Source organism: Ixodes scapularis, unplaced genomic scaffold (genome assembly GCF_016920785.2).
Source record: "Ixodes scapularis isolate PalLabHiFi unplaced genomic scaffold, ASM1692078v2 PGA_scaffold10__122_contigs__length_95168666, whole genome shotgun sequence".
In the NCBI taxonomy this organism is placed as follows: Eukaryota; Metazoa; Arthropoda; class Arachnida; order Ixodida; family Ixodidae; genus Ixodes; species Ixodes scapularis.
The window spans coordinates 58,709,139-58,732,470 of record NW_024609836.1 but is presented as its reverse complement, the minus strand read 5'-3'; the positions used below and the strand labels follow the sequence as shown (position 1 = coordinate 58,732,470).

Genomic DNA, 23,332 nt, shown 5'->3' with positions numbered 1-23,332 from the left:
CATGGCGGCACAGCGCAGCACCGAGCTAAATTTCAGACGCCATGTTCTTCCCAGAAGTGGCGCGCGGCATGTGTCTCGCGAATTTCCACAACAATGAATGGCGCCACTTTTCCCAGGATAGAGAGGCTTTAAGCTAATAGGGCTCGACAGGATCAGTAAGTGCAGCCGTGCAGTTCACGGAGTGGCCGCTGCGGGAGAAATGGCAGTGTTGCGATCGCTATTAGCTCAGTACTGAGATAAGGATCGGCACCACTTTTTCAGAACAGGCTCTATGGCAGTTTCCCAACTGAGAGGTTCCAGTAACGTTGCACTGGGCTAAGCGGCACCACCAGAGTAATAGCTCACGTTTGAAAAACACAGTCGCCACTCCCTGGCATACCCAATATTTCTTGCTTCAGTTGCTAGATAGCGCCAAACCCAACAGCATTGCAGGTTGCCTTAAATGTAGCTGAGACGGCTGTCTGTATAAAAACGCCACATCAATTGAACGAAAAGAAGTCCGTCAACAGATTTCAAATCTAAATATCTATGAATCAGCTAAAACAGGCTGCAAAGGTTCAAGCAGCAGAGAGCCAGGAGCCAGGTTCGATGCATCTCGATGTAGTAACCTAGAATATGCTAACATTTTTTCTGGCTACGATGTACCCCACTATAAGGAGCCCAATGGACAGCCCACAACCACCATTTTAAACGAAGACACACCAAGGTAGAGGACAAAGTTTGCAAACAGACAAGTTGATTAAGGTTACACATAATTTAAACTGGAGACAAACAGACAACGAAAATGGGACAAACACATGGAAGTACATACTTAAATTTTATTAAACTTCCAGGAAACAGGCTTATAACTTCTATTCCGCACCAGCGACAAAAACCGCCCGACGGGGGGAAAAGGGCGACCTTCGTATTACGACCAGAACACTTTCTTGGCAAGTGCGGCCCCTGCGGCGCAAAGCGGAATTTTAAAACAAAACAAACAAAAAAAAAAGAAAAGAAAAGGGACGACGACGACGACCGCTTAGTCGGTGGCAACGACATCCGTGCAAGCTGACCCCCAGAAATACGGACTGCCGATCCAACGCGAGCAAATTGCATACAATAGAAATCTCCAGACGACTTCGGCGGACCTCAACACACACGTGTTTCAAGCGAGCGCTTTTGAAATGCCGCTTTCTGCCTCTGCTGTCACTATTCCACTAGACAAAGCTTACGCGAGAGTGAAATAAAAAAATTAAAATCGAATTCCAATCTTTAGTTTTAGGGGATCCATCGGCACAGAAAAAAAAAAAAGAAGCAGACTAGCCTTTATCGAAAGCTGCCACCGTTGAAACTCAATCCTGTCTTCAGGCTGTTCACGTTCGATCATTCGTTCTAAAAAATACTAGCCAACACTCGTTCTCGGTGACGAACATTACCTCGTGCCAATCCTGCACCGCGGCGCATCTGGCACTATGAAATTAATTATGCGCAAACGCTACCGCAAAAAATCATTGCCCTCCGAAAACTCCCGTCACTGTCCGTGCTCGCAACGCCCTGAAAACGACGACTTGCTCTAGAATGCCTTTCTTTGACGACGCAAAAAACAACAAAGACAATGTCTTTGAACAACACCTCCTAGAAAGAAAGGCTGCAACGCCGTAACTTGTATGTCACCTACTGGAAGCCAGTGTGAGGGACAGGTTGACACGGATGGTGCATCGGCGTTCGGCTGGGAGTGTAGTCTGTTGCAATGTAAGAATAACCGCAAGCCATTGCAAGCCCCTCCCAAAAGCCCTCACCCTTTCCCCTTTGGCAGAATGAACGCTGGTGGGAAGGCGAGAGGAAAGGAGAAATCCACCAATCGCGGCGAGCAGAGAGCTTTCTGGGAGGGGCTTGCCCCTCTATTCTAAACCTGAAACAGACCACCAACACCTCCGTCAAACTAGCACCTGAAACGCCATTCACGCTAAACGAAGCTCAGCGCAAGTGCCATTTAGCCCAAATGCCATACGAGTCGCCGCTTGGCACCGATCACGCGGCATCCACACGAAACGTCATTTGGCGTGAACGGCGTTTTAGCTGTCCGTGCGACGGAGATGTGAAGTACTCTTGCCGGTCGAACGCAGATCCCGAACTAACGCCGACGCGCGTCCCCCGCTAGCTTCCAGCAGGCGGCGCGCCGGCAGCCTGTTTACCGTGGAGGTGTTGCTTCGAAGGTGGCGAGGAAAGTTAGAACAACGCAGGCTTTCGGGGGAAAACCAAGGGCTAGCCTCCGCCGCTGCACTCCCGCCGCTCCTCATCCTTCCCTCAGCGATCATAGCAGCCAGAGCTTGAGCCGAAGGGCGTCCACGCCGTTCAGGTAGTAGCGGAACAGCCGCTTGTCGCGCACAAAGCCAAGGTTCTCGTACAGACGCAGCGCGGGCTTGTTGGTGATTTCCGTCTCCAGGACCACCTGGAAACAGGGAAACAGACAAATTTCTGATGACGGCACACTCCTAAAGCTACCGAATAAGCTACAACCAAAGAAATCTACAGTTACAATTAATGAATGCAACTTCCTGAGGTTTAGGAACGTTGTCGGTAAGCTCTTGCAAAATTGTTTTGCTCTGTCGCGAACTGTTCTCACATTTCTGGAGGATGGAAAAGCGCTTGCTGGGATTTCAGATAGAGCTCCGGACGACTGGGAACGATGACTGTAAAGGGACACTGACGAAAATATTTATGCTCACAAAGGTTTCTCTTTTAAAGTGACTTAGTAGAGCCCAACCGCCCGGGAAACAATTTCAGGCTTGAAATTCGTTTTCTTACTCGCCCATAAACAGCCGGTTGAGGAATGGCACGTGGTCACATGCCCTAACGTACCACATATATTCGGAGTCGGGCGTCACCTAGGGTAGATGATCAATATTAAAAACTAAGGGTGTGCGAATACCCGATTCGAATCGAATAGCAAGTTCCCGAATAATTCGATTCACAAATCGAATTCCTAGTATTCGGTTACTCGAATATTCAATATATTCAGCTAAAGACGCGCGGTCGGCGCGGAGCTGACAGAAGAGCCGTTTTTTCTCTCGATGCTAGCGCCGTGATGTTAGACAGACCATGCGAGAAACACCTCTTGGTCCTACCATTCCACAAAAACATAACGCACAGGTTAGAAAAAAGAAAAGAACCGAATGCCACAAACTTATAGCACGGAGATTTACTTATCCAGTGATGTGACTGGCCTAAGCCGTTTTGGAGCACCTTTCGGAGCAGCCAAAACAGTGTTTTGGAGCAGCAAAAGCAGCCTTTGGAGCAGCCAGAACAGCGTTCTGGAGCAGCAATAAGTGTTTTTTGGAGCAGATATTCTTAGAAAAATACAAATATTTGTTTTAGGAGTGGGCAGATGAAGGGCACTTTGCTCGACACAATACACAAATTATAATCAAGTTAGACCACCTGGGAGTTTTTCAAAATGTTAACTGAAATGCCAATTACATGACACATTTTGCAATGCTTCAGTAAAATTACATGTACCCGCTATAAAAATAAAACATTATTAATATTATTAATAATAATAATAATAATAATAATATTATTATTATTATTATTATTATTATTATAGAAAACTAAGACTCAAACTGCACATATTAAATGTACTTGAAAATGACCAGCTTAGTAGTAAATATCAATGCATAAAGTTTGACTACCTAGTTATATAATACAATAAATTGGAAGCACTCTCCCACTGATGAAACATGTAACTACTGCAGTGCAATGCGGAACTGCACACGAGAAAAGATGCAGTACGACTAACGGGTACATTTCCTTTTGCTTTTCGAAACTTTCTGCAAGGCTGCTGCAAGCCTCGCTTTGCCTTCTGCTAGTAAAGAATATCCACTTTCAATGTCTCCAAAGAGACATTGAGACATCCCACAAGTGTACAGTGCTGATTGCGTTGCCGAGCAATTCCGAAAAACCGCTTGCCACCGTTTTACTGGTTCCCGACGTGCCAGATTTTTGTCAAAAGCAAGCAAACGTAAAGCAATGAATTGCAATCGTCCCGGCTGGCGCCTCTGTCGTGCAATCATGTTTGCATGCAAGTGAGGGGAACTTCGGCAGCTTGCAGTTGCACGTGCTTCGTCGCACGCGCGGAGATGGCTGTTCGATCGAAACCGAAATCATGCCACTCCGCTCCGCCGCCAGCTGTTTCCAAAATTGTATGCAAAATGTATGGTCCAGCATACCACAAAAAACAGTCCAGCGGCGCGAGCTTGCCAGGCCGGCAGGCGAGGTAAAAGCTAAACACACAGAAAAAAAGAACCTGTGCGCATTGATGCAAGACATCGCGAGTCAGGGTCAAAACGTTCTTGGCGCGCTTTGTGCACCGACTGAACTCGAGACAAACAAGCGCGCTGTGCGGGTTCAGAGTGCAGACATTGCCTTCTTCGCTTTAGCTCACTTCTCTTCACCAACTTTCTTTCGAGGCAGACATTTCACGTTCCGGAGTCCCTCTCAAAAGAAAGCCTACCGAGAAAAAACTACGTAATCAATACTTCGACACATCAGTCTTTCAGTTAAAGAGATTTAAACAAGAACAGCAATGTTAATGATCTTGCGGTGGTCCTTACGTTTCAGTTTAAAACGCACCATATCTGCAGCGATGTGGGGATGGCAGCACCCGACGTCATGCAGCCACGGTGACTGGTAGACGGGGACCAATAATAGTTTTCCCCTGGCCGTTGCTTTCAGGAGTGAGTGCTTCAGCTCACAAAGTAACTCCCGCCGTGCAAAAACATGGTTTCGTTTCACAACATTACGGCATGGCTGGTACCTGGCACGCTAGCACCGGAGTGTACGCACACGTTTGCGTCTATCGTTACAAAAATTTTAAATAGACGCCATACGAGACGACCAGAGCGCGGGAGACGGCGGGAAAAACCACTATGCTCAATTGTGGTACTCAGTTTAGTTTAGGTTTTGAAAAGCGACCGAAATTGGTCCTTTGGCGCAGGCTTGGCGCAGATTACTCATATTTTGGCAAAATGTAGCAGGATGTAGCAGGGTTAACCCCTTGGCGCAGTTTGGTGCAACAATCACATCACTGCTTATAGTCGTGACACAACCTAACCTTGAATCACAACCGAAACATCCCGCTTGCGCCGCTTCCAGAGAGGAATTCTTGAGAGGCCAGAAGTTCGCGCCATGCCCAATTCTTTTCATGAGTAAAGCCCTTAATTTCAAATTGAAGCGCCGATCTACAACACACTTGCCACACTCACAGAAATCGGCGACTGCATGATCACAAAAAGAAAACCACGTCAACCACGCCGACGAAACGGACGAAACCAGCCGAGTTGTCGTCGTCATTCTTTTGGAACCGCAAGCCGCAAATATCATTTGGAACGAAACGGAATGGAAAAATAGTGTGCCTAGATTTGAAAGGGTTTCCAACCGTTTGATAGCCACATTTGAATTACGGACTGCGAGAAGGTGACAAAAAGACGAAAGTGTCAAACGGGCAAGCGTCGTCCCTCTTCCATTTGCTCGCCTTCTTTCCACGCGACAACACAACACAAGCGCACTTACGACCAATCTGCGCAGGAGCCGTCTCCCTGGTTTCAGTTTCACCTGGTCCCTCTTTTAAATCTAGGCTCTATAAAACAGGATAGATGGACGGAGGAATGGACGCATAGTGTGTGGTTAGGTGGCGCAAGTCACCGCTGGACGGTGACTTGCGCCACCTAACCACACACATTTTTTTTTTACTTCAGATTATATTGTTTAGGTCTGTTTACTTAGATTTTAACAGCTAAATGTTTATTTAAATAGAATAAAATCCCGGTTACGCTTTTTCTCTCTTAAAATTGAGACAAAATATCGCAAAATGCCCCTTTTCCGAGATCTACCAATATATATAAAAAAAACATGTCGCGGTGTTAGGTCGTGCTTTTAACGAGAAAAAAAGGCACGCGTGGCTGTAACTCTGGGTTTTTTTGTGACGCTTAGGGTAGATAAATTATGTTTGCGCCATAAAATTGGATCTTTAGTGCCCATTGTCTTTCAACAGCTGCTTTTTTTTTCCACCAGAACTTTTATACGTTTGAGCTTCTGTTCTATACGAGATGCATTTTCTGCACCAGGTGCATACTCTGCACATATAATAATCTCATTCGCAGAACACTCTGAAAAATTCCTACAAATAAAATCAAATTCAATATTCAATTCAATATTCAGCTTTTTTTTTTTCTTAATTCGATTCGGTATTCGATTCAACAACTACTATTCAGCATTCGCACACCCCTATTAAAAAGAGAAAAAACATGAAACCTACTTTTTGCAGCTTTCAAGAAACCGCAAATACATTAATTGAAAATAGAAGTTGCACAGATCACCAGAAGTACTCTCAATATGGCGATGTATTGCAGTCTGCACGACGCACGATGGCAGTGCACGACAGACGCGGGACTGCTACTTCGAAACTGTCGCGCACAAGCACAAAACAATGAGCAGAACAGATACGGCATATGGTACATGCAATGTTGTTGGCCTCCTCTGCTTCATACACAAAAAAAAAAAAAAAAAAATCTTGCGGTCACATAGGGAGGCACGTGCCACTTGACTTCCAGCAACTCTCTCCTCTTCCACATTTCCCCCTCCTCCTCGGTCTGCTGGTATGTCATGAGTCTCCGTGCTCATGTTTCAGTTACAGTTTCGGAGCAGTTGAGATTTTAGGCTTCAATAAATATATATGTAATTCTGCAGAAAAAATATTGATAGAGTTGTGTCCTGTAACCCCTTTAAACTGCCTGAATACCATGATGATCGGAATGTCGTTACTCAAAAGCAGGGGTTCTTAAACTTTTTCGTCCCAAGGAACCCCGGCAAGCCTCAAAAAGGCCCAAGGAAACCCCCCTCCCCTTTTGCCAACCGATAATACTGGTCAATAAAGGCGTTTAAATGGTGAACAAGAGTTTCTTGCATTGACAGAATAAGACGAAATGGATGACTACAGACAGAATAAGAAGGCAGAGGGGTTAACGTGTTTGCATGATTCTAACGCTGTTGCCAATGTCCGCAAACCATGCATCTGAGCGCCGAGCAGCCAAATGGCTTCATCTAGAGGATTCTATTTGAGACACTTGGCACAAAACTTGTGTCGGATGAGATACAGCATGCACTCGCATGTTCCCTCTGCTCCGCTTTCTTGGGAGGTGCTTCTTACTGGTGTGCCATATCGATACACCATGCATAGTAGGGATATGTTCGCCCAAGGACTGGCCTTAAATGGCACGCATTTCCAGATTTCCTCAACATAATTTCAACCAGATCCCAGATTATACCTTGGCATGCCCAGGCTCTCTTAATTCTCTAATTCTGACCATCTACCACGCTAGCATCAAATCGAGCGTGATTATAACGGAAGTAGCTTCCGAGTGTAAGTGGTAAGCATTACTGGTGACTCCACTGAACTTAGTACAGAGACGTGCTGATCTGAATGTGGCTGCCGTCTTTTAAGTCCTGAAACTACAATCCAACAAGCCTACCCCAGCAGTGGAAATACCCGTCATTTTGGGATGCTTTGTTTTTGTGACGTCTGAGCCGAAATCGGTCACTCACCTCATCGGCGTCGTCGCTAATCATTGCCCGTATCGCCTTTAGCACCAGTGTTGAACCTGCACGAGTCGACGACATGAGTCAAAACTACTCATATACTTTTGTAAACATTAAAGTGTTCCGTAATTTTCACTAGAAAAAATAAAAAAGAACACAATAGAAAGATGTTGCCAAAAGCAGGAAACTAGAAGAAATCAAACAGCCTCAGGCAAATTTACAAGAATGAAAACGACCACTTCTAGAAGTTTTCATTGTTCGTATCTACATAAGTAAATTTATAAAACACAGCAAAGAAGTAAATCTATATCACAATTCTCCACACTATGAATTTCACTTTGTTCCTCTTTGTCATCACAACTGATCTGGTACCCCACCTGTCTCCTGGATGGTTTTTATGTTGTAATAGCTGCCGTCAGAGTGTATATACCTACAAACAAAATAGATTAAATGCTCGACAAACTGAAAATGCACTAGACGCAACACTTCCTCAAGAGCTTGTCGCCTTCTATCGTGCTTGGGCTGTACATGCCCCTGAGACACCAAAGTGTTATTGAAGGTAGAAGGTTTGTACTTCTATTGCATTCTTACCCTGTCACCAACTGTAGCTAGACCTAATCATAAGACGAAGGGGATAGAAGGAAGAAGGGAAGGGGATAGAAGGAAGAAGGGTGCTCACCTATTTTCCGCTTCCGGTACTTGGCATCCACGGCAAGCATGGCAATGTAGCCCCGCTTGACCAGCTTCTTGTGCACGTCTAGCTTGCAGACGATGGCCCCCACGCACGCGTCCCCGTCCATTGCCTGGGCAGAGGGGGGCGACATTTGCAAACGCTTTGTGACACAAACTCCAAGCTTCGGCTCTTAAAAGCCCCACCTTAACACTTTGAAAGAGTTTTAGACATGATTCTGACTCACCCAAACAGAGTATTAGCTGAATCTAGGTCACCCAAAAGCAATGTAGCAAACAAGCTGTTCGGGAGGATCTCGGAATACCAATCTGCACTTCACAGAAAGGCAACCTCAAAGAAGAAAGGCAAGTCTGTTAGCGAAATGCTGGTCACTGTTCCAGTGGTTCCCATAAAAAGCCATGCCATGGCAGTGGCACTAGAACTATATTATAACACTCAAGAAAACTAAGGTGGCCTATTCACGAATTCAGCAAAACAGATGGCACCTAGCGGGAAAACACTGAAATGGCCAGAAAGGGTTCTTTTGCAATTTCTGCACGTCTCTTGTGGCTTCCGTGATTACATGTTGTCGGTGGTTTGTGGAATGGAACAGTTGTCGGTGCCTCTGTCATAACTGCAGTATCAGCTTGTTACCCAGGTTCCTCTGAACGCAACCTACGTAACTGCGTGAACCAGACAACGTTCATCAGCACTGTGGAAGGGCAGTCCTTTTATCGCTTCTTCGAACTAAGTCAAGCCTTTGGAACCTCGCTTACTCTAACACCTTGTCGCAGGTTCGAAACGTGGAGGATAAAAATCGGAGCAAACCATTTTCAGTTCAATGTTTGCTTGCGGATGCCCCAGCACTGTGTGTCGAGCTGGCACATGGCACAATACGACTTGCTTTAGAGCGCCATATTTGCCCGATAGTGGCTTCCCCTAAAGGTTGCTGCAGTCGCGAATAACGGAGAAGCAGCAAACTGCTCAACTCAACCAAGAACTAAACTGAAGCAACACTGAGTCTGTTTTCCCTTTCGTCTGGGAATGCAAATACCACCTCCCACGTGCTTGGCACCGTTAAAAAAAGAAAAACCCAAACTGCCTCCCACTTAAGGCTGCGGTCCCACGGCGGCCATGACATATGACGCTTTCAGCACGTTTTCGAAATGCGATCGTGGCGTGTTCAAGCTTGCTAAAATTATGTGCTATATATCATCTTGTAGTGTACAACATTATCTTTTATCTGATGTAGGACTTGTTTTCCTAGTGCAAAAAGCTAATTCAGAGGGCACCCGCGAACATTGACCTTTTCGGCAAAACATGGTTTCGTAGTACAGTGGTACAGGGTGCTCTATTGGAGCAATTTCTTTCTAATTTTAGAATGTTATAGAAGAAGAGTGCGTTCATTGTCAACGGAGGCCCTTTTTTCGTTTTTTATTATATTTTGACAGATATTTACTTTAGAAAAATTGACTTTGCGGAAGCACTTCAGTCGCGAAGTTTTGGGCGCCTACTCTGTCATTTTATTTGAAACTTTTTACATCAGTTTGTAATTATGGTCGAAAGAGTTACGCTAAATTTCATTGTAATATGGCTTAAACTTTTTTCGGAATGCTCACGTGAAAAGTGACAAAAACCGTTAATTTTGGCAAACTTCATTTGGTAGTACAGTGGTACAGCGCTTAGGGATTGGCACACATGAATAAAATTGTAGGCCCGCAAAGAAAAACATATTCTGCTTTGCAAAGCGAGGCCCTTTTTCTAAATTTCACTTTTGATTTTCCATAAAAAAAAGTTTGAATATAGGTGAAATCACGTATTTGTTGATAGTCAAAAACGAGTATTTTGACCCCTTTTGGCAGACATTTAGGCCGATATTTTTAGTATTAAATGGAGATTACTGTTCCAGGTCCTGATTATTAGCCCACATTTTCACTAATCGAGCCTATTTATTAAAAAGAATCATAAAACACACAGAAAACACAAATTGGATGTCTGGTTGCGCCCTCTATGTGGCGGTGGCTGAAATGTGACTACGCGAGGTTCAGGAAACTGCCGAGGATGGCGCTGATTCCAGCTGTGGTTGCCAGCTTCGGAAACTGGTTGTACACTTGGCTTCTTCCGTTTCTTGCAAAATAACGTGCTGGAAAACTTGGTCGAAACTCGTGAGGTCCTTTATAACACGGTACTTTCTGCTAATATAGCTTTTAGGAAGAATTTCAGTCGCTTTCATATTGTTAAACGATTTTTTTTTATGCGAGGCTCCACCGGTTCAGTTTGCTGAATAAATTGTTCACGGAAGCGATATCGAAGTTTCAAATTACCGAAATGCCAAAATCGCCAGTTCTGCGTAGATACGCAGCGTGACGCACGTGCTTCTGGTGCGTGTTCACGTACGTGTTTGCTGCGTAGTTCTTCGGTTGCTGCGAGTTTTCGCGTATTTATTGTGCACTGCTTACCTCCGTCTGCGCACGCATCTCATCCTTGTAACTACCCCTGCTCTGTTTGCCTAGAGTGAAGTTTGTGTCTGTCTTTTCGTTCGCTGACTAAGCTCGTGTCGGTGTCCTTCCTACTGGCTGCTGTTCGTGTTTGCGTACCGTGCGTGTCGCTTTGATTACTAGGTCCCCTGCTTATGGGGTGGAGCAAGCGGTGGGCGTCGCGCCAGGGGTGGGTCGTGATTGGGGAAACAGCTTAGCAGCCGACGCCGACTTCGGCGCGTTTCTTCTGCGCACGCGCGTACTGTCATTGATATCGCTACTTCGCGCCGTGACGATGCGCTGATCTACAGGCCGGTCGGCGCTCGCGTGATATTGTTGAAAATTCTCGAGCGTGTATTTACGTTTCGAAAGCCATAATAGAATTAAAGTGGACATTTGGCCGGCAGCCGGCATACCGTGGCTCTGAAAACAGATTGCTAGGAGTGCCCTCTTATTGGCTGGTTCCACGCTGGGTGTGCGCAGTCCGTGCTTCTGGCCTCCCCGGCCGCCCAAATGCGTTTTTCTGATGCTTGTTTTGTTTTCAGTAAACAGACAATAGATTCCTGCTGATATTCTCCTTTATAATCTTCACTCTTGACAACTCTTTAATGTTGGAAGGAACTCCGTCAAATTTGACGATAATGCATGTGTAAGTACAACTGGAACCTCATAGTTGCAAGAATACTTTTCCTGGATTGTCTGCCTTAGAGTGCCTCCATGTGCGCTTCGCGCACATGAAGGCTCCCTAGTCTGCACCTTTCTGATAATATGATCGGTCTCCATAAATTGCACTTCCCCGCTTCGGGAGCACGGCCAGCGGTGGTTCTCTGTCGGTCATCGAACCTCACACACGTGAAGCGTTGTCAAAGCTGTGATATACCGGGCGTTTTATTATTCTGTTTTGTTTTGTTGTTTTTTTTGCTGAAAGAAATTATACTTTTGGTATTCCCGGGGATAACATTATCGGCTGCGGCGGACGTAAAGGAACGAGCGTAAATTGACAGTTAGTGGCCTAATAAACTAATATTTGCCATTTGCGAACGCTGGAGAGGGGGCGACCTCCTCTCCCCCGTTCGCTCCGCTGAAGTGGAACAGGGTGGGAGGAGCTCCCACTTCGTTCTTGACCTGTCACCGACTACAGTTGCGAATTCCACTTGTCATTTTGGAGCGATGACGAGATAGAGCTGAGTCATGTATTGCGTTCTCTGAGATGAAGAACGCAATGCGCGCGGAGTTGCTCCACGTATGCACCAGTCACCAGTAAAAACGACCTGTCCTCCGAGGAGGTCGAGCGAGACCCCGGCTGACATGGGGGTCGGTCACCTCACCGTCACCACCGTCTACCGTGCCTTCAAAAACACGGGGCGCAATATGTTTCTGCAGTATAACAAAAAATTGAACAAACAAGGTGCAAACTTTCATTTTTTTCCTAAGTGTGGTTTGCAGGGCTGAACCGAATACAAAAACGATACGCCGTGCTGGGATGACGTCGACCGCAATGGTACACGATCATAACAAGAGCACAAATCCTGCCACGTTATTTTGCTACAGTGATAAGAGCATATATATCTTTGTCCGCGATGCGGCAACAGAGACATTATTTCCAAATTAGAGTTCGAAGTTAGCCTTCGATGCTGGCACTGACCAACTCACTTCACTCACAGGGTGAAAACGTGAAACTTTGTATCATTCGGACAGAGATTGAAAAATAACACGCACCGCTTCAACTTGGACACCCCAAAATAATTAACTGTAGTGGATCGCACGCAAAAGCTTCGCGTACGCAATAAAATTGCCGGTCAGAAGTACGGTTCCGCAAACAAAATCAACATATGAGTCATCAAATTATGAAGAAAAACCAGGTGTGAGCGTGCCAAAAATATTCGACAATTATTGTTGTCAATATTTGTTTTTCTATCCACGTGCTTATGTCGCAGTGGAAAGCCGTGAAACTCCCTATAAAATTATTTTGGGCAGTGTTTCCGACGGTGCTCGCTCAATCGTAAAATGTCGCTTTGTTGCTACTTTGGCGAATCAAACAAGGAAGCCACGTTCACCTACAATGCCCTGTCCACAAGAAAGGAAATCGAAATTTTCGCTTCGTTTTCTTTTTTTTTTTATATTCTTCTCTTCTGCACGATATAGGGTATGAATTATTATCCTTCCCTGTACTCTCGCTGCGACGAACAGTCCGATAAACGAGTCACCCTATGACAAAGATGGGGGTCCCGAAAATCTCCTAAAATCGTGTTTGTTCTCAGAGACACATCCGTGTGTAAGAAAAACCGCGGCCCTCTCCACGAAGTACGGACATATTTGATAAATAGCGTTGACTTGAGGTTGAACTTTTCATTTGCTTTGTAAACACAAGCGTGACGTCACGTGCGCATCCCACGCGACCCGACTGAAGTCTGAACTGGTGTACTATGTGTGGACAATAGGGCATTATTTTGACTTCCCGGCCGCGACGACCTTGGCGAGGGAGGACAGATGGGGGTCCCGAAAATCCTAGAATCGTGGTTTGTTCGCAGGGACACACACATCCGTGTGTAACAAAAAACGCGGCCCTCTCCACAAAGCTTACACAGGCATTGTTGTGTGACTACTGAAGATGCCTCCCGCAAGGGAGGCGAAACTGGTCAGAACTTCAGCTTGGGCGAGTTGGTTATTCATGATTCATGGAGGCGTTTATTCATGGAGGCGTTTATTCATGGAGGCGAAACGTCTAGTGAAATTGTTTTTTCCTGTTCTGTGAAGTCGGTGCTTTTATTTTAATTATGTTACCAGTCGGCCTGTGTGACCAGTGCTCATTTGAAGAATCGCCTTTGTCTTTTTTGAACCCTAACAAAAACACCCTCATAACATTTTTTTTTTACTGTTCGGCTACGTTGGCATAGCCTATAATCGACATAATTTTTGCGAAAGCTTACTTTTATTTTATAATTATCTGTAACCATTTCTAATTGAATAAGTGACAAGTATAATAATTATATTATGATTTCATATCAAAATTCGACGAACCGGGAGATGCGAAATTCGGTGAAACAGCTTTTCAAAAAAATATCCGGTGCCCAAAACTTGCTTATATTAAAATGTCTAACATGTGTATGTGTTCTAATACAGAAGATGAGTGCAATGTGGAAACTGAATGGCCTCAAAAACAATTGTCAACGAGTTGGAATTTTTGATGAATTACCCTTTGTCGAGTCATCCTACTACCGATTGGCCTCTTCAATCAATTGCCCGTCGACAAATATTGTTGTTGGTTTATTTGCCATCTGCTGTAAGGGGAGAGTGTGGGGCTCGTCAAGCCGACATCTGCCAGCATTTTCATCACGCCTCCAGCGCCTGTACCGACTGACGCCGACGAGTTGGCCTAGAAATAAATACCCACGGACTATACTATAGCCGCTAAATATCTCTACGCGAACATGATTTGTTTTCAAAGGGGCACCCGCCTGTCGGTGCTTCTTTGAATCATACATACGTCACGGTCAAAACGTTCCGCAGCTAATGAGTGAAGGCCGACCAACCTATTTTGTCCAAATGTCCGTGTATGGGAGATGAGAATGCCACTGCGTCAAAGGCAAGACGTGTGCGAGCGTCGCTAAAAATAGAGACCACTATCGATGTTTTAGTATACATGGTTTCATTCTTAGTCAGAGCGCAAACAGAGGTTAGATGTCACGAAAACACATACACAAAGACAAAAAGCACTTTATCACGGCGCATTGTATGAGTTGTTATATTACTGGGTGGAATCACCCAAACAAAGATAGTGAACGCCGTGGCGTTTAGGTGTTGAGCTGTTGGTGATGCTTGATCGGCGCAATGTGTCAGTCGAGCTCCAACTGAGGGTGATATGAGGCGGGGCAGCTCTGTGGTTTTACTTGTTGTGTTGCATAGTTAGTTTCGGCCGTCAGCAAATAGTGAAAAATATCTATCTACCTATCTCTCTCTCTCTCTCTCTCTCTATATATATATATACAAAGGCAAAAATGCGTACTGTCAGAGTTACTAATTCGAAGTTTACTACGACGTTTCGAGCGGGGACCACTCTTCATCACCTAATGAAGAACGGTCCCCGCTCGAAACGTCGGAATAAACTTCGAATTAATAACTCCGACAGTACGCATTTTTGACTTTATATATATATATATATATATATATTACTAATACAATGTCTGGACATTTACACTTACCAAGTAACCATTTTCAGCTGTGATTTGAGACTGTCACTTATCCCGCTCTTATTTATTTATTTTTTGTTTCTCTTGTTTCTGGCCTTTTTAGTATAGGCTTCCACCAGCTCGCTTGCGCGTGAACTCTAATTTCAAGTGAAACAAGTTTGTAAATTAGGGCGACACTATATAGGTTTGAAATCCTATACCAATTTTATTGCCATTTGGTGAGCCACGTACGAATTTTGAAATATATCTTTTCATCCAAATAATCGATTAATAAATCGAATAGCGATTCGGACGAATTTACTACGGCGGGAAGAACGAATTTGCAAATCTCATGGCAATTAGGAAATTTCAGCCATCCTTGGTTTCCGATTTGTCGCGCTCAGTAGCGGCTCCCTCCGCACAGAGTAGCCTCGAGTCAGAATTCGCGGAGTCTCTACTGACCGGCCAAAAAAGTGCGGCGCTTCAACTGCTCCCGCCCAGACGACTTGATGTATTTGTATACGCCCATGACATCGGCCGCGATCGGCGATTGAGGTTCCGTTAGCCGACGCAAGCGTCAGCGGACGTCTCATATTTCCATACTCTCATTTAACTACAGAAACAAAAACAACAAAAGAATCATCCAGTTCATGTTCACTATGTTCACCACTGACAAGATAGTCGGTAGTCGACGAGTTTCCGTGCAAAGCCGATCAAAACGAGGCACCAGATCAACTTTTACGGCTGCCATCAGGAAAGATCTGGCTTGTCGCGTTCCCTCAACGTCACTCCGAATATTGTTTGTGCCCCGCGCACCATCCTCTTGTAGCAATATTTTTATTGTCCCCATGTGATTTCTTTTTTATGTTCTTACTGGTGTTTGATCATAATTCGGTCATTGAAATAGTTTTTGCTGCCGACCCTACCATTATTTTGACCCTCTGGCAGCAAAGGAATCTTATGCCGGCATTACACACGAAATAAGAATGTAGACACTCCGTCCCATATCTCAAATTACATCACAATGTGTTTACACAACTGTAGTGCAGAGGTACGATGAGCAGGGTCTGAGAAAATATTAGTTTCAGTATTTTCAAAAGAGCGACGAAACAAAATAAAGAAAGGACCGCCAATCGGCAGCGCGTGCAAGCATAGGCAGTAGTGACAGGAAGCGCGAGGTGTGTCTTTTTATTATAATGCAATTAAATGCAAAGGTGCAAGCGAGCTGGACAAGAATGACGAAAGTAAACCCTGGAGAAGGGGAACAAGAGGGACAAAGGACAATTTTCGTACGGCCGGCATCAACTCACGCACTGTCCGAAGATGTACTCTGTTTTACTCGCAGGATTGCAACCCTGCGGAATGTAGGCGTGTGATTTCAGAAAGCGCGTCCTACCATTTCTACGCGCGAGTGCTCCTGCAACCCAAGCATTGTATACAGTTACGTCCTCGCGCCCGTGCCTTGGCCAGCCCCGTACACAACTTATGCAGTATCGAAAAGGCATAGTTCAAAATTGACGGTCCCACTTTTCCATACCGCTTCAAAACCCCATCTCGCTCAAATCACTTGGCAGCCGGACAATTTTGGCAGGGGGCCTCAAGTTGGGGATTATCCGGTACATTGTCCTCCCAACAATGAACGTGGGCGCGACGCGCCAGAGGGTGAACACGTGAAAGGAGGGGCGTAAGAGTGGAGAAGGAAACTCAAGGTCGCAAGCGACGGGAAAAAGGGTTTCGAAATTGGCGCGCAGGTTTTGCAGCATTTGCTCATACGGACAGCCAACGCCGCCCTGGTGGTTCAACTAATGTTTTGTTCAAGATGGCCGCCGTGGTACCGCAGCCTTAAGCCTTGCACCAAGACGAAATGACAGGAGCAGTTTGTTTGTACCTCTCAAACCCTCGCCCCCCTTCACGACTCCTCGAAATAAACGGGGTACTGATGGATGCTCCACGAAGGAGCAACTCGATTTAGAACTCTGGCCACCGCCCATGCTGCCCTTCGATGCACCACTGCCGGGAGGCCTGTTCTCAAGCAGGGAACTGCCGCAATGGAATGAAAGCACCTCTTATTTTCTTTCGGAGCTTCACAAAAAGATGGATACCTAGCAGCACGCTCGCATAGTATTTTAATAATAGTAACGTGCCACTTGCCCCCCCCCCCTCCACACAACTCAGTCAAGTCATATTGCAACTGATGTGTTACTCCCAATAAAATTAATTTCGTCGTATGACACTTGCAATGAATTTGGCCAGCTTAGCGTTACTATTCCCAAGCAGTGTTTCTGTGAAAGAGTATGAACACTGGAAAGCAACTGTTACAGTCCACATGAAATCATTGGCAATACACCGTTCATTGTCTGGACTAAATGCCTCGCATTCTGCAGGCATTGCATGCAGGTCCAATGTCCACTTGAACTACCCAACAGCATATTAAGCTGTGTGCCCAAGTTGTTTCCCTCGAAAGACCCAATGATGTTGCCTTTTGGAAGCACCACTATGTATTTAACTTTTCTCGTTTTAGAGACATTTTGTGGATGAAACAATGCAAAGTACAATGACGACAAGGATCTCACTGCCTTTCTTTTTTGTAAACGTCCGAGGGTTAATATCCTTGCTCATGCTTTGGAGTTCTTGCACTTTGTGCTTTTGTTTTACTGCCCAACAAGAGTGATGTTACCCTTCCTTCCAGCCCTCTCGTTGCACAGGTTTGTTAAAGTAGACACACAAGTAGATCTAATTTTAGCTTTCAAATCCTCGAAAAGGACAGGTTTATATTTGTTTTAGAGACTCTCAAAACCTCTAGGAACCCTGAAAATATACAATAACAGAACCTGGAAATGCAAAAAAAAAAAGCAACAATTCCTCGAAAACAACTGCGAACGACAGGGCGACAATCTGCGTCGTCCAATTAAGGCCCTTCACTGTCACCAACTGCTAAGAAAATCCATTACGCCGAGGCGAAGCGTGATGACCAGGGGTGTCCCAATGCCAGTTACGAAGTCGGAGAGGTGGCAACACGTGCATGCATGGGGACCCAGCAACCGATGACAAAAGTGTCGCCTCTTCCCGAAATAGGTTGGCATTTCGCCCTCGGGGCTATTTCTAGAAACCACAGACCCCCCCATCATCGTTCAGGAACACTGTGGGTCTTGTCCGTCCCGCAAGTACAGGAGACTGGACTGCCCCCCCCCCCCCCCCTTCCCCCCCCCCCCCCTCCCCGTCCCCACCCCCCTGGCGACCGTGATCTCCTGTCGACAACAAACTCCCTCAAACTTAGTTTTTTTTTTCTTTGCTTCTTGTTTTTACACTCGACTTCGCTGATAACAGAACTTGGCTGTGGCATAAACGGGAGTATACTGGAAGCGCACGCCCGCTACACAAAGTCTAAAAACTTGACTTTGTGTAACTCAGAACGTCGTCTTTGTGTATTCTTCTTGCATACTATTGGGAAGAGGAGAAGGGTGTGAAACACAATTTGACTGCCAGCTGTTATAAATCTGGAAGTTGCATTGTTAAATTTGATAATGCAACCTGCCTGGGACACGAGCATATGCCATCTGCTACGGCCCCTGCAGAGAGAGGGTTGTGAGAGCACATGCAAACTGCAAGGCAGAACATTGCCTTGGTATCTTACTCTCCCCAACTAGCAGGCAGAGGAGAATAGAAAGTGTGATTCGACTGCCGGCCCCTAAAGGGACGCTGAAGTGAATCTTGAAGTATAATTGTTTTAGGTTTGATAATGCAACTTAGCTGGAACATGAACATGAGTCTATGAGAGCCCACATTATCTGCTACGTCCCCTGCAGAGCTGTCACAGCGTGCACAAACTTCCCTTTCTGCAAGATAGAACATAGTCTTAGCACCCCCATCTCCCCTACAAATCAGGAGAGGCAAGAGGAAAGTTGCTATTTGACCACTGGCCTTTAGAGAAATACTGATGTTAATCCTGAAGTTTCTCTTTTTGGTTGGAACGCACAGCGGGGGTACCCTAGAATGGCCTCTATAGTTACACTCAGAGTCACCCTTAAATGAAGCACAAAGGCACTGCTTTACAAATAGGAGCACTTCTCAGCAGCGAGATTTATGCATACAAATCGGCTATGATTTCATATCCCCAAAAAATAGTGCTTTTCAGCAGCCACTTCCCAATCATAGAATGTTCAGAACTGCCGAAAGCACAACCAAGTTATATAGAAACCAAGTTTTCAAGCAGTTCCTGGCATTATACAACTCTTCAGAAAATCTTCCCATCCACAAAATTGTTTTGCTAAGCACCTACCGTAATATCCCGAGATAATCCACATAAAATCAAGAGCGAATCGGGTAAAAATATGGAGTGGGCGAACTTTCAATGTAGTGAAGAAAAATTTAAAAAAAGCTACCTTTAGGTTATGTGTTCCTTCCAAGCTTGTTATCGTGGCAAGGGCCAAGGAAGCAAAGATTACTGTACTTTCCAGTCAGCAACAAACGGTTATATCCCGCCATAGCTAACTAGCCGCATTTACGCCGAGGCCATCACTGATCCCAACACAGCTATTACTAGGAGTGAGCTATCTTTTGGTGTTTCAAGAAATATAGCAAATCAAGCCAAAAAGAGGGGTTCAGGCTATCTTTCGGGGGTGGGGCATCTCTCGGGATTTCACGGTAGTACTCACAAAGCAATTTAAACTGTCACGAGTCTAGCGCAGGACAGACAGGACCTGCCAAAGATAAGTCGTAACTAAAACAACTTTTCTGCTGCCTAGCTATAGATAACCTGCATTTGCAACATTTAGCACATATTCTCTAAGTTTCCTAAAATGTACACTAAGTTAACTGGAAACAGACATGAAAAATTCTCAACTGACACGCGGCTTTTTGTGGCGTTAATCTGCCTGCGGGCCGCACAAGCGGAGAATTATTCCTGCCCCGCGACCGGATGTTAACACAATGCCAATCCTATGATGGATGACTTACTCTATACATCGTTCACCCTTAAGCTGACAGTGCAGTGGGAACTATGCGTTCAAAGGACCAATCGACCCTTTCGTCACCTGACCCCATTCTCTGTGCATCGGTATGGGCGGAAGCGCGATCACATGGCGGACGATTGGCATACGACTGGTCCAACGAGCCCGTAGCTTCCACCGTACTGCCAACCTAGGGGTGAACCGAGTAGAGCCTGCTTACGAAACAGCTGGAAAGTGCTTCAAAAACACCTGCCAACTCGCTCAACACTCCTGCATAGCAAAATGCGACGGAGTAAAACCGATTTCCATTGCGTGCCACATGAGTCAGTTTCAAAGGTTAAATGCAAGTGATATCTCTCTCTCTCTCCCCTAAATTTTGGACAGGGCATCAGGGACAGGAAGCTTGCAAGAATAAGTGCTACACAAATTGACTGCTGTAAAAACTAATTTTTTTTTTACAAACTATTGAATTGTGCAAATGATGGCCTTGGCAAAAACTAGCTGAAGCATTGCCCTATCATTCTGCTCCACCGTTGTAAAGAAATTTAGGATACACAATATGTTCTAGAATTCTAGCATGGAATTTTCAGCCTACAAGAACAAAGTTCTTTATAGCAGTGTCTGAAAACAACTGTTTTCTTTGTATGATGCATAGCTTGGGCTCAGTAAGGGTGGCCTCATTTACAACAAATACACAGGTAGAACCCTACTCTTAAAGGGCTACTCCACCGATTTTTTCATTGTCTCCGATTTGCTTGAAATTTTGCTAAACTAACCAACAAACATCGTGAAAATAGTATCCCAAATATTAGGTCAAAATATTGTTTTTTCGCGAAGTTATTGAATTTACAGTTTTGGTCCTCACCGTGTTTTTCAAGCTCGAAGTCTCTACTGGCAACAATGAAAAAGTGACGTCAGTGGAAGGCAGGGGTTCACTCTTTGGGCTGTAGATTTCGTTTTAAACTGATTCGAAGCAGTTTCATGGTGTCAAATGAATGCTTGGGAAGCTCGCTGCAGTACCCGCGCTCCAGCATGGAACAAATGATTGGCATATTCTATTTTTTGGCTGCTTGCTCGACTGGCAAGCCTGCCTGCCACTGACGTCACGGCCCTGAAAAGCGCGCATATATTTGAATGTTGGTTTTTGCATCATTTTCATTTGCCGATTTCGCAATAACTATTATGAGTTTCGCGATTCTAAATAGCATACCGGAGAGAGTAAAGGCCGGGGAGTCAGAAAATATAGTTAGTTGAGGTAGCTCAAAAGATTGGTGGAGTACCCCTTTAAGAGACTATACTCTGTGGGTTTAACAGATAAAGACTAATGGTCCATAAAACAAATTACCGCAGGAGCCTTATGGCAAGCCAAAAAAAATCTTTACACCGTGGTTGCAATACGGTGTCACTCTGCTGCACTGACAACTATTCCTTACTGTTGCCTGCACAGAACAGAGACTGCATGCCACCACAATCAATCCGATGAATTTAGCGATGAATAAAGGAAAACTGCAAGTCATACAGATGGCTGGTCTGTACTAGAGACTGCTGGCTATGTATCTAGAATATATAATAAGAGGAGCAAGTGGTTTGTGTACCATCCTTATATACTGAAAAGAGCTGTGTCCTACATCTTGAGCTTGGTATCTCCTCAGGCATTGTATACGTGAACTCATGAGTGGCAAATATGAATATGGGGTGCCTTAACTCCGCTGCATGCTTTCCAACCGTTCGCTGTCCGTGCTCGTGGTACAAAAGCAGGACATGAGTAGCTTCCGTCAGAGCAGAAATCAAGTCGTCACCATTCCATTGACAGCATCGATCAAAAGTTGTTCCGCCTGCCTGTCAACACGCTCCGGAAATCCAGCTGCAAGCAAACGGCTCCACACAAGACCAAGCAGCGACAAAAGAGCTAGCTTGCCGGTGATGACCTTAACCCTCTGCTGGAGCGTGAAAACTCGCTTATACAAGCACCTGCGTCGGAGGTGAAGACCCAGAAAAGCGTTCAGACTAGAGTGATGACCTTCCGCTACGCATAAGCATACATAAGAGACGAGAGGGTGTTATCTGTCCTTCTTGACCAAGGTTGACCGCTTCGGATAACCTTGGAAGCACCGAGCTCTGCCCGGGGGAAATCTAATACCGAATGCTTTCAAACGAGGCCTTCCATTCTATGATCGAGAAATTAATTACGCGTGCGTTTTGACGAACACCGCAACAACGCGCGAGTACTGTCCTAGCGCGCTCAGAGGCCGCATTACCAGAGCAGATTTTCGTTTTGAAAGTAGGCGCAACTTGAGGGTAAAATGTACGTGTTTAGGCGACATTAAAGGGAAACACAGAAGATTCGTGTCTTATGTACACGCGAAAAGCTCGCCCGTTGACACAGCACACCAACGGTAGACGTACGATTTAGCTTGAATCGTTTCCAACTACGCGCGCGAGCACTCTTACCAGGAAACACAGCCGGGGCCAGTTGTGTATGAAGTACCGGTACGTGTATATGGAGTAGGGTTCGGAAAGGTCTTTCTGAAACAGACGCATAATGTCCGGCATCTGTTTCTCCGATTCGTAGGCGACGTAGTCGATGCCGTCCTCAGACGGCGTCCACGCGTCGACCGCACTCGGCACGACGACATCGTCACCCAACCGACAGTCACTGGATGGACTGCAACCGCTACTCGAGCCCGGGGCCTCGTGACACGGCGACCGAGCCGCTACCGCCGGCTCGTCGCAGTTGCTGCGGCCCCAGTGAACGACACCGTTGAGTTTCTCCGTCGCCGCCGCCACAGAACAACCGTTCGGGGGTGGTCGACCGAGGTGCAGTTTCTTTTTGAGGCGGGTCGCGATGTCTTCGGACGTCTTCCAAAACTCGTGTCCGACGTCCTGCGGATCCACCAAGTCGGCCAGACCGTCCACGAGGCGATCAGCTGCAGCGTTGGAGCCGTGGTCGTGGTAGCTCCCTAAGCCTACTGGCGACGACTCGGTCCGATCGGACTCTTCCATCGTTCACGGGGTGCTGCTCCGCGACGTTGAAGGGCCCGGCACATCCTTCGAGGCTCGTAGCACGGTCGTCGCACACTCCATTCAACGGGGCACCCGTCGTTTCACATAATTCAGCTAAATTAATTTTCTTGTTTGTTTTAATCGAACACCTCGAACGACTTCGCACACTGCTTACGATTTCATCACACTTCTTTCTTCTTTTTTCCTTCCGTTCGCTCGCTCTCTTTCGCCTTTCGCCCCCCGTGACGCATGCTCATTACAGAAGTGTAGTGCTCCGCGCTAAAATGCACACATGATGCGCATGATACTGGAAAATGAAAAGCACGTAAGAAACTTTTGCGAGAAGGTAGGTCGGTTTATTGATGCTTTAATAATTTTAAACTTATGAGTATTCATGTAAAAAATTTGGTCCGAAGTCAAATAATTTTCTAGAAGGCAAACAAAATAAACAATATGCCTCGCTTTAAACTTTCTCGCGGAGGAATCTCT

The 23,332-nt window shown here is 45.6% G+C and overlaps 1 protein-coding gene across 1 annotated transcript; it reads right to left on the bottom strand.

The window, feature by feature from the left end:
- Positions 1 to 804: 804 nt before the first annotated feature.
- Positions 805 to 23,103, bottom strand: LOC8044007 (N-alpha-acetyltransferase 30). The gene is made up of 4 exons (XM_002416510.5): positions 22,292 to 23,103; positions 8,255 to 8,378; positions 7,582 to 7,637; positions 805 to 2,431 (listed from the first exon to the last, which is right to left on the bottom strand). The coding sequence occupies exons 1-4, from the start codon at positions 22,841 to 22,843 to the stop codon at positions 2,294 to 2,296; spliced, it is 870 nt and encodes a 289-aa protein (XP_002416555.2). The 5' UTR covers positions 22,844 to 23,103; the 3' UTR covers positions 805 to 2,293.
- Between the last annotated feature and the right edge of the window lie 229 nt (positions 23,104 to 23,332).